The sequence below is a fragment of the Phragmites australis genome, chromosome 6 (assembly GCF_958298935.1).
Source record: "Phragmites australis chromosome 6, lpPhrAust1.1, whole genome shotgun sequence".
Lineage (NCBI taxonomy): Eukaryota > Viridiplantae > Streptophyta > Magnoliopsida > Poales > Poaceae > Phragmites > Phragmites australis.
Genome location: NC_084926.1, coordinates 1,092,478 through 1,103,948, shown reverse-complemented (window position 1 = coordinate 1,103,948; position 11,471 = coordinate 1,092,478). Strand labels below are relative to the sequence as shown.

At 44.7% G+C, this 11,471-nt stretch overlaps 2 protein-coding genes across 3 annotated transcripts; both read right to left on the bottom strand.

Moving 5' to 3' along the window:
- Nucleotides 1-1,719: 1,719 nt before the first annotated feature.
- On the bottom strand, nucleotides 1,720-4,324 carry LOC133920935 (uncharacterized). Of its 2 annotated transcripts, none has more exons than XM_062365587.1 (7): nucleotides 4,098-4,324; nucleotides 3,945-4,019; nucleotides 3,110-3,198; nucleotides 2,839-2,923; nucleotides 2,556-2,637; nucleotides 2,331-2,443; nucleotides 1,720-1,992 (listed from the first exon to the last, which is right to left on the bottom strand). In XM_062365587.1, exons 1-6 carry the CDS (start codon nucleotides 4,272-4,274, stop codon nucleotides 2,355-2,357), a joined length of 597 nt encoding a protein of 198 aa, XP_062221571.1. In that variant the 5' UTR covers nucleotides 4,275-4,324; the 3' UTR covers nucleotides 1,720-1,992; nucleotides 2,331-2,354. The 2 variants fall into 2 exon arrangements, with proteins under 2 accessions (XP_062221571.1, XP_062221570.1); XM_062365586.1 differs by having other exon boundaries at nucleotides 1,720-1,968; nucleotides 4,098-4,323.
- A 433-nt stretch (nucleotides 4,325-4,757) lies between these two features.
- On the bottom strand, nucleotides 4,758-11,031 carry LOC133920933 (receptor-like serine/threonine-protein kinase ALE2). Its single transcript, XM_062365585.1, has 8 exons — nucleotides 10,640-11,031; nucleotides 9,261-9,380; nucleotides 9,084-9,176; nucleotides 8,557-8,928; nucleotides 8,211-8,474; nucleotides 6,874-7,263; nucleotides 6,297-6,537; nucleotides 4,758-5,875 (listed from the first exon to the last, which is right to left on the bottom strand). Exons 1-8 carry the CDS (start codon nucleotides 10,707-10,709, stop codon nucleotides 5,203-5,205), a joined length of 2,223 nt encoding a protein of 740 aa, XP_062221569.1. The 5' UTR covers nucleotides 10,710-11,031; the 3' UTR covers nucleotides 4,758-5,202.
- Between the last annotated feature and the right edge of the window lie 440 nt (nucleotides 11,032-11,471).

Genomic DNA, 11,471 nt, shown 5'->3' with positions numbered 1-11,471 from the left:
AAGAGAACTCAAAAAGAGAAATTGATGCCTGAGCCGCAACCATGAAAAATCCCAATTTGCCAATGGAGTCGACATCAAAAAATCCCATAAAAATTCATGTAGATGGTTAATATAGTTACACATCATCCTACAAAGTTTTAGACTCCGAGACATTCTCTAGTGGGAGTAATGGAAAGGAAAAATTTCTGCTCAGGTGGTCGGGGAACCAAATACCGACCAGGTCCAGGAGTGCAGACTCGTGTATGTCCTCTGCTGACTGATCTCGTGTGTGCTTGTGCACGGATGCAGAGCATCTGCGATCTGGACGCGCGTCCCGTGCTGGTGACGGACGAGGGCGGTGGGTTCCATTGGGTGCGTGCCGTCGGAGCTTGCGCGCTGCACAGCCTGGGCGGGAGCTGCGACGACTCGGAGCTGCATGTCACGGCTGAGATTTATGAACCGCCACCCGCGGCTGGTGGCATGCTGGGCGACCTGAACGAGCGGTTCTGCGATGTGTTCGTGGGCATGAACATGCAACGGATCCAACCACCTACCGGGTAACCGCCTCATCGCCCAGTAGTTCATGGCCGGATCACGCCCATGAAAGTCAGCACCATCCTCGCGGTCGACAGCGACAACCAGCTAGCTGCAAACTTACTCCACTGCATCGAGTCTTGGCGACAGACTAGCAACTCAAAGACTGTTTATTTGTGTTGAGATTTGTATTAGAGGGATATGTAAAAAAGTCATAAGTAGATAAGAGAATCGACGGATAGATGAGTATTAAGTGAGAGATATAGACAAACAGGATAGACCGTGCGTGCGTAACATATTGCAGAGTTCACAGGCTGAGATGCACGCGCACCGTGACAACTCGATCACTCATGTGACTGACTATCGATCAGCAGTGGTGGGCTAGTGGTCATCTCTCAAATCTTTAACACACACACACCCTGGCTGGGTCACCTGAGCGCCAGCACGGGCGAGTCCCCTGCCGCGCCGGCGCTGAGCCCCAGCGCGCGCCCCGACCGGCCGGGAGATTGAGCGAAGGCCACCTAGTCATCGGCGACCTCGGCCATGTACAGATGCCGAACCTAACACGGGCTCCGCGTGCTTGCACGATTGCACCAGGCCGCTTGCGCACGGAGGAGGAGGGCGAGGCCCGTCGGGGGTGGTCGGGAAACCAAACAACGACAACGAGAGAATCCCTATTTGCCGATGGTGCAAAAGCTTAAAAAAAACTGCAACAAAATCGTGGAGAATGTTAATGGAGCGCTTGTCAATCATTCAAAATTTCAGACTCCAATACGATCTACAGACATGGAAATCAAAATGAGAAATTCTTGGCATCGTAGCTGTGCTTTGGTACTTCGGTTTGTCCATCTGTGTTTCATGTGCACCGGCACGCTGCGCCGGTGGCTGGAAGAACCGTGCTTCCTTGGCGAGGCGCTTCAGGCAAGCGTCAAGGCGGCGGAGCCCATCTCGAGTCGTCAAGGCTTGATTGCCGTCCTGTTGCCTGGATACACGCGCGTCGCGACAACTAGACCACTCCTGCGACTCGAATTGTTTACTCGTGGAGACGATGCATTCGCACGTGCCGTCTGGACATACTCCACAAGAGACCTGTTTAAAATCAGTACGTGCTATCCTCAAAAGCCACAGAAAACAACCCAACCTGGTGCCGCGACGCCAGTGGGAGCCATTTACCGTCATGCCAAGCAGAAAAAACACAGTAACATCTCAAAAATTCTCAACAGCCAAAACTTCCAGTGTATAAAGCGTCAGCGCAACTGCAACATCACTAGCTCACAAACTACATGCAATAGGGATAACATTACAGGCTCTATCGTTAAGATTATCGGTGAACAATCCTCCACTAAAATACAGCCACAGTTGTGCAGACTAATGTTCTCGATCCAATGGTAACGACTTTGAACTTGCACAATCAGTAGTTCAAGCCCAACGACCTCTATCGTCCACCATCATGACCTGTAATGAGAGAAGAAAGGGATTCTGATAAGAACGGTCAATAAGTTTCAATCACCTTAGGATGCGACCAAATGGAACAGGAGAGAGATGAGCATTTAAAAGCGTAATGCGCCATAGTGAGCAAACAAAAATCAGTCAAATTTGCAATGGGTTATTAAAAATAGCATCGGAAATTTGTGCAGCGCATCATGTCATCAACACTAAGACTGCAGTGAGAAATCGGACTTTGTTATATAGAGGTTCCTATATTCTATACATAAAACTGCAGGAGAAAACTCTTAGGGTTTCAATACACTGTATGATCTACTAGAATATGAGGAGTTGCTTCCAGTGAGAAATTGCAGAAACAGAAACAAGTTTACCTTTGTCAGAAGAAGCCAACACATCTACTCCACCTTGGCAACTTTCCTTTGCTCAATTTGGCCGGTCAAGTCACATTGCATCTCTGTCCAACTGATTGGGATCAATGTACCACCTGATGAAACACATAGGAATCAGCACTAATAACAACTTCTGCTAAATCACAGAATTGTAGAAACAGTTCTAAGTACTTCTACAAATAAATTGAATGATGTGCCCTCGCGTACCAGCTACACTTTGGGCTGAAACAACTCCAAGTTCATTCTTCGCAGTGGAAAGGTAATATGCCCTTGCATCACCAAGAGAAAGCTTTGACATGATTTAAGGATTTCAAGCCCAGCCAAAAATATCAAGTACTCCAAACAGGCTAGAGATTCAAAGCAAAAGTCCAAAGACAAGATGTAGTCAATTGAAGCAAGCAGATGCATATGACCCAAAAGCAAGTGAAGCATGTTTGATAACAAAAGAAAACAAAGATATCTGCATCAGATATTTTCGTCTGAAGGATACAACCATAGCTCTAACAATGTCCCCGGGCCGATATGACTGGTACATATCCACCTTGTCAATTTCAGTTGCACGAACATCTTGCTGCCTGCCACAACAACGGAAGAATTGCATGAGAAAATTTTCCTCTGATAGATTGTCTAGGATGAATAAGAGAATGAATTCATGCATGCACTTCGGCAACAAATTAAAGCAAATGTTGTGCAAAACGTCCATTGAAAACAATAACATGGCAGCAACACAAGCAAAAACAAAATCATGGGCAAGGCACCACCTTATCATGCCAGTGAACTTTTCCTTGACAGCCTTTGAATCAACACACATGATGTCTGCAGAGGCCATTCTAGCCATAACCTTTGTTACCTGCAACAGTAACAGGCTAACAGCTTTCAGCAATCAGGGTTGAAACTTCCACCGTTTAAAACAAGGTGACGTTCACAACTATGTTAGATAACTGCCTTCAGCAACAGATGGCTGACAAGTACCACTATCCACATTCCAGTACAGCATACCTGTCCAATTTAGAAGAAGAAAAATGGCAATGGTGGTAGAAAAGAGAGATGAACAAGAGAAACCATTAACATCTCTCTGGTTACTACACCTGTGTAAGATCTCTCCCCTAATTTATTTTGTGAAGTCATATCTGGAAGATGCCAATAGGAAAACAGTGCATGCAGAACCTTCGCAAAAACGCATGAAACGGTACCAGAATGGAGTCAGTTTCCTAAAGCTGCTAGGCTCAACACCCGCCACGGAGGCACAATCAGGCTGAATGTTCACACACACCCTACCACTAACCTGTAATTACTAAGTTTGAACCTAGTCTGGATCAAACACATGCATCGCCCCACCCCCAACCTGAGCTAGAGGAAGTATGAGGCGATCGGAACATTCACATTTCACACAAGCACGCCTGAGACAGTGAGTATTTTGACAGAAACAAGTACACTGTAAACCATCCATGCTGCGGTTCAATCAGCAATATTTACACGCTGCATAATTAGACACAGGAGCACTAGCCGCCCACTAATTCAGCCATGGTATTTGGTGTGTGAGTATACGCATCCACACAGCAGCAACGAGCTCTGGTAATAGCTGGGAGATCTTACACGGGCAATGACGACGCTTCCCGGCTGCGGGACGGCTCCATGCGCCTTGTGACCGACCACCTCCACCGTGGACCTCTGCAACCCAATCGAACCGATTCCTCACACGCAGCAACAAAAAGAATCCCAAAACCCTAACTAACTAATCAGCTCTACCTGGTCGGAGGAGCCGGGTGGGGGCGGCACGATGCGGCGGCGGCCGGTGACCGACGCGCGCACGGAGCGGCCGTCAGCGTAGGCGCCGCGTCCGGCCACGAGGGTTAACGAGTTTCCTAGGAGCTCCCCCGGCGTGACCGCGTCGCCGCCGTCGTGGTCCATCGCCGTGGCCGCCATTGGCAGTTGTTGGGGTTAGGGGCCAAGCGGGGGAGGAGGGTTTTTGTTGCCTTACTCACTCGACATCAATAGACTCGAGTGCATTGGGCTCCCAGGCCCAAAGGTAAAAATTGGGCCCACTGTTTTTCATCTTTTCTTATTGTTTTTTTGACGAGTATAAGCCTCATAAAAAATTGTTGATATGTTTGGGTAGCTCAATTCAAAATCAAGTCGCCAAAATCGAATAAGTTCAACGAAATGTTTCTAATATGTTGCAATGATGCAAAATGTCTAGTACAATAAGAAATATTCTATATATTACACGAGCTTTTTATACATAACCATCGCAACATCTTACATGAACTAAAACTTGAAGCGTACAATGGTCGGAGATGAAAATGTTCTGTATGATGCACAGGATCGTACGATTGTGCACATTCAAGTCCTGCGTGTCCGGGCATGATCCCACCATGGGCACAAAGCTACGGACTCAAAACCATAAGCAGATAAGAAGCATCAGGAGCATACACCCAATGAAACGTTTTCAATAAGAAAGGCAAAGCAACCAGGCGAGATTACGAACAGCTGACATGAGGAGCTGAGCCGACTGTATAGATCACCTCGCCACTGCGAGGAAGATCTCTAGCATTGTATACAAACCAATTGCATCCAGTACAACAACATGGTGCCCAGAATTTCGGCAACAAACTTTCCTACCCAGACTACACGAATCAGATGCATGAGGAATGAACCGCAATTTGCAAAATTAGAGAGCATCTGCCAACCCCATCCTCATTGCTTCAGGGGAAGCAGAAGGCAAATGAAAACATCTATACTGAAGGCACCAGCTGTACACTAACTTGAGGCAAGAATCATCGAGAGGTGATGACATCCCCCAGCCTCAATTCCAAGTCAACCGAAGCTAACAACCTAACACTAAGTTTATTGATCAATGGTGAGGCAGGTGCCCATGCTCGCTAATGCTGCCTCTGGAACGGTAGAAGGAGGCAAGCTTTTTCTTCATCCGCAAGGGGCCTGATCTATTCTGCAGCACTGGTGATTGCACATGGGAGCCCGTTGAAAATGCCGCGCGAGGGTCATGCAGTCCTTCAATTCGGCCCGAACTGTACTCCATAGTTACAAATGGTGGGGAATGCCGGTAGTCTAAACACCCAGAGGCCTCAATGCCCCAGCTGCCGCTCTCAAAGACCAGGCCCCCTTGGTAGTCACCGTCTGGGTCACATGATGAATCCCTTGGGCTGTAAGAATCGTCACAAGCCTCATCTGCATCATTGTAGATAAGCTTCAGTGCCTGGACCACTTCACCCATGAATGGCCTCTGTGACGGATCAGTGTGCACGCACATGGAAGCGATGGATGCCACTTTAGCTACATTGTCAAAGTTGAAGTTTCCATCCAGAGAAGGATCAATTAGCTTCTCCAAGCCCTCCTTATGGGATAGCAGAGGACGGGCCCAAGTCACAAGGTTCTCAGGATCCTTGGAATTAGAGATGCTTACAGGCTTCCTTCCTGATAAAAGCTCGAGCAAGACAACCCCATAACTGTAGACGTCACTCTTCACAAGAAGATGCCCCGTCATGGCATATTCTGGAGCAACATACCTGTGCGGTCACAGAGAAAAAATAAAATATAATCAAGTAAAAGCAAGCTGCTGTGAAGTACAAAGTGGACGTAAAACCATGTTTGTATTGTCTAGCCAAAAAAAGTGTGATTTGTAAAGAATTCTGCCAAGAGTTATCGTTGTTCGGCAACAAAGTGGTATGAACAAACTCTAGGGATTATCATTGTCAAAAACTCTAGGAGTTGAGTTGATCAAGAAAATTTTACAGACTGCATTTTCCCCAATTGCAACATCAAGAAGTGCATCCAACACTTTTATCGATCACAATTCGCAAAGAGAATCAAAGTCAACTGATCATGATCTCACATAATACAAATTCAGCACATTATACCCCTCATTAACTAATGATCTCATGGCTACTGACACCATTATATTGAATGGACATAAGCAGTGAGTCTTACCCAAAAGTACCCATTACCCTAGTAGATATGGGTTGAGTTCCATTGGATGCTTCCCTTGCCAAACCAAAATCAGTAACCTTGGGAGTGAAATCTTCCTCCAGCAATATATTGCTGGCCTTGAAATCACGGTGTATAACATGAGGGTTTGAATCTTCATGTAGGTAAGCTAGGCCTCTAGCGGCCCCAAGAGCAATTTTCATCCTGACATCCCAGTTCAGCATCCCCTTAGTCTTGTCAGCACCTAGACAATAAAAAAAAAGGATTGGGATTAACCAAAACAATCGCTAAGTCAAAAAATCCTAAACCTAGGAACAAACGTCACAGAAAATATGGATTTTCTGGACTTCTGTTTCTGAGTGCAGTAGTTTCCTTGAGCCACATCATTGGAGAATTTTCAACTGCTAAATTGGAAGGGATAGTTGATGCTGTCTATATATGCATTTCCTTTTATATCATTGTAAAACTCAAAGAATGGCTGCTGCAGCCTCATCTAGTTATTTATGGAGATAAATGTAGTCAACGCTTTCCATTCAAGGTTATCAACCATAGCTTACAGTAACTATTATTTAGAACATACCATGAAGATGGGATTCAACACTTCCATTGCGTATGAGCTCATAAACAAGACACCTTTTGCTCCGCTCGATGCATATACCAATCAGTTTGACAAGATTACGGTGGTGTAGTCGACTGAGCATTTCCACTTCCGCAATGAACTCACGATCACCACTCCTGTCCTCCCTTGTGAGCAGTTTAACAGCAATTTCGTTTCCATCCTCCATTGTCCCATGATAGACACGTCCAAATCCACCTTGACCCAAAACTCGTTTTGAATTAAAACCATCTGTGGCCTTTTGAAGCTGGGCTAGCGAAAATGTCTTTACAGATGTCGTGCAAGTAGCCACTGTTGAAAGCATCGATGCTGACGCAGAGCTCACCATGCTAGTTGACAAAGTTGATCTGGCGCCTGCATCATGCATTGAGTTGTTAGCATAATTGCAGTCTTTTTGTTAAGTAGCAATGATTAGCGTAGTGGATAAGTTGGAACACATAGGACTTAAACCACCATCTTTTGCTTTTATACACTAATAAAGATTTAGAAATTTATATACTATTAATGTATTTTTGATGATAAATACATTTATGCTGTTATGCATCTGCTTGCAGCCAATCTATATAATCAGAAGCATATTCATGAACGGAGTATTAAAAACTTTGACTGGTACGTATTCCAAAGAGACAATTTTATTGTATTATACGGAATAACTAAGTGAAATCATCAAATGATCGTTTCATACTGAAATGGAGATTTGGTACATTAGTGACATAATTAGCATACAATTTTTATTTTACCCAACCATGTTGAAATAGTGAGCAATATCCCTCCACCTCCATTGTGAAGTGGTGTTCCGATATACAAGCAATCAAAGTTTTTTCAGCCTTGACCAAAAAAATCTAGATTAACCACATATTAGCCCGCTTAGCTTCTGTGCCCAGATAGACTTTGACTGATCTTAAATGTTCTAGCTAAAAGAGCGATGCTAATCAATTTGCAATTGAAAGTTCTATCACAACGTTATACTTCTACATCTTTTCACTAACACTGTAACACAACGTTTAAATAAAAACTGATAATCAAAGTTGTATCTTGGATATCATGGAAAATCAGATGTATTAGTTATTTTATATCGAGTGTGGTGGTAAACTGGTCAAGCAAGAAAATACTTGCAATATTGTTGATATGCACCCAAAGGAAGTGGATTCAAACGTCAAGGTTCACAACATTTCCAAGCAAGCATAAACAAAAGATAGCTAACAAAGCATAAACAAACAAACAAACAAACAAAGGACAATAGAAGTAGCAGTAATAAACAGCAAACTAACTACGACAAAATAATTTCAATACTACCATACCATATCTTCTATTAACTGCTGTGTTAGTTGCAGGGCTCTTAGCCTCATGAAGCCGTCCATGTTTCATCCATTTTACTATTAAAATCATGAGCCCGGCACATGCCAAAATAAGTGCAAGAGAAGACCCTGACACTACAACAATGACCCAAATATCTGATTTCTTGTGTTTTTTCTTCTTATTGGACACTTCTGCAGTTATAGGATCTTCTTCGACTCCTGAAGGATCTGATCCCCAAGGCAGAGATGGTGACTGGGATCGCAACCCTGTGGTGACAACGATGCATAATTAACAACATAACTCAAGCAAATAGCATAAGAAAAGAATATTCCATGTACAAGTTTTTACCTGGATAGCTGATATTTATAACTTTATAATCTCCAAAAATAGATGAATTTATCTGAACCTTATTATCCATGAACCTATCAGATATTAGGGATGCTGTATAAGTATCAAAGTGTTCTCTTAGTGGCACCAAATAAATGGTCACCCTTGTCTTCTGGTCATCTTGGATACTTGCAATTGCAGCCATAATTTTCACCTGACTTTGTTTAAGAAATGTCCCAGCTGCAACTTCAACTTCTAACTCTGCTATGCGCATGAACAGTAAATACGGAGCAACATCCAGATCAACTATAACACTAATTGGCAGGACACAGCCACATGGGGAACCAATCGGTGTTGCAGTCATTGGCTCGGTGCAAGTATAGCTAGAACAACCTGCTCAAGATCCAAGGAACTATTTAATGAATATCAATAGCAGCAGTACTAAAGGAATCATCCACAGAAAGATGACAGAAGCATAGGATTTGATAAAGTAATATAAGGATGCATGATAACATTTAAATCATAAAAAATGCAAATGAATTGCAAACCTTCGGCTTCGGGTGGGGGAGATGAGGATGGTGAAGGGGCATGATTTGACTCTCTACGGTGCAGGTGCTTGTGATGATTACGACCAGCAAAGCCTGCAAGAATAAAAAGATATTAAACACTAACTGTGCAAAATTAAAGCTTGAAATTTTAGCACTTAAGTTGTCACAGTTACGCACCAGGTCCAGGAGATACTGGAGACAGTGCCCTAGGAGAAAATGCTGGGGAAATTTGAGGTCCAGACATTCTCACTTCAGGGGGATTTGATGGATTTGGTGCTGACCTAGGTAATACGGTAGCTGGAAAATGGAGAGGGGTTAGGTTTAAATCAAAGAAAATAATAAAAAACTGATGGAAGAAAAATCTGTACCAACCATATAAAGCATCGTGTAAGAGTAAAAGCATAGAGGCATATGGTACATTAGAGTTAGATGCTAACACAAAATACTTCATGATATGGAAAGATAAAATCTCTTGCAAAAAGCTTGATTACGAATACACTGCATCCAAAAATATTGGACTTTTGCAAATATTATTTTACTACTGCAGATTTCACACTTGTAATTTGCTAATACCCGACAAGAATGAATTTATTTTCTTCCTTACGGAAACTAGACAGAGAATACCCTTTGGATGCTACCCCAGACGAAATAAACCGCTAGGCATATTGTACTTAAGATTTTATGCACCATTTCGCATAGACTCTATTCTCCCTAGGATTTTATGCCTGGTCAGGAGGCTCAGATGGCGCACACCGCATTGTTAGCATGCCATAACAATGCAAATTAAATTTCCTTGAACGAACAACTTGGTGCAACAGGCACTTTCAAGGTCTAGTTGAGTACAGGCTACAAAAGCATGCATGGTAAATAAGCTCAACTAGCCATCACAGCTTCCTTAAACAAGCCGCATTTCATGGCAACCTTTGCACCCAACAATCCCATGCACCCTGAGTCTTTAGCATAAGTAATAAGCAGCAACATGCCAACATCTACGTGGAGCATGAACACCCTTCAGAAGACATGACAATCTAAGTAGAATCTCTCACCATCTCCTCCTTCCGAGCATACTGACTTGGTCGGCCACAATTCCAAAACTCTCTCTACAGAGCCTCACGGGGGCGGAGTTGCAAGTGGCAACCCGACTCACCGACACTGCCGTAAGCGTCACATCTCACTAGATCCTCTCCACTACGCAAAAATCATCAACCACACCGCAATCTCGAGCTTTTCCCCCAAAAACGTGCTCCTGACAACTGAATTCCGGTTGCCACCCAAAAAAAAAAAAGCAAACCCCAGCACGCGCGCAAGCTCGAGGCGGCAGCGTCACTCCCCGATTTCAAGCACCCGAGCCCGTGCCAGGAACATCGCACCATATCAGATCCCCTTGGAAGCTAGGAAGCAAGGATTTGAGCCGAAATGCAGCACGAGCAACGCAATCCCCGCGCCTCCAAACCCCGTCTCGAAGCGCAGGCGCACCGACCCGACCCCGAGCAATCCACGAACCAACCCGGTGCAATGCCAGCGAAAGGAGCAAGCGAAGAAGGAACTGTCTGTACCACGGAGGGTGGAGGCCGCGCGGAGCAGGAGGAGCAGCACGAGGAGCAATCCGCCGCCAACACCGCCCATCTCGGCCCGGGCCGCTACAGCATTGCCCGCTTGGCGGATCTGGAAGCGCTGGATCGGCGCTGGGAGCGACGAGGAGATTGGCAGCGATGCGAGGCCAGCTCTTTCTCTCTCTACACAGAGAGAGAGGGGGAGGAGGGGAAGGCAATAAATTGGCGTGGCTGCTCTCGTTGGGTTTGGTGGTTTTGCTGGCTGGCTGCTGTGGATGGACGCGGATTAATTTGGAGTGAAATCAATGAGCTGCTCCTGCTAATTGCGGGGCTTAGAATCCGGGGAGGGAGACCCAACCCAAGCAGCCAGCAGCGATTCTAGAGCAGCCAAGCAATGTAGTACGAGAGAGTGATGCTGCTGCCAGGGGAGATAGAATATTTAATATTTTGTTATTTTATCGGGTAGCAATTTCTCACTAGACTGAAAATTTTGTCACTTTACTGGCAAAAAAAATCAAATACCCGAGGGAGGGAGGACACATCACAATGAGAGGGAGGATGGTGGGGCCTGCCTCTCAACTGTGGTCAGCAAAGTGGCAAATGCGGTTGCTCGGAAGTTTTACTCCTTTTCTAGAGGATCGAGCGTGCATGCAACACTGCATACGTTGTTGGATTTGGATTTGGTTCTTAGAGTCAAAGTGTTGTTCTTTTGTGGACTTTACACTATTTTAGTTTTTCTGTTTGGGTTTAGTCAAAAAGAATATTAAAGTCAATGTAGATAGGACGAGTGGAGTGCGATAGCAGATAGCAAATGATGGTTATTTTCTAGGCAATG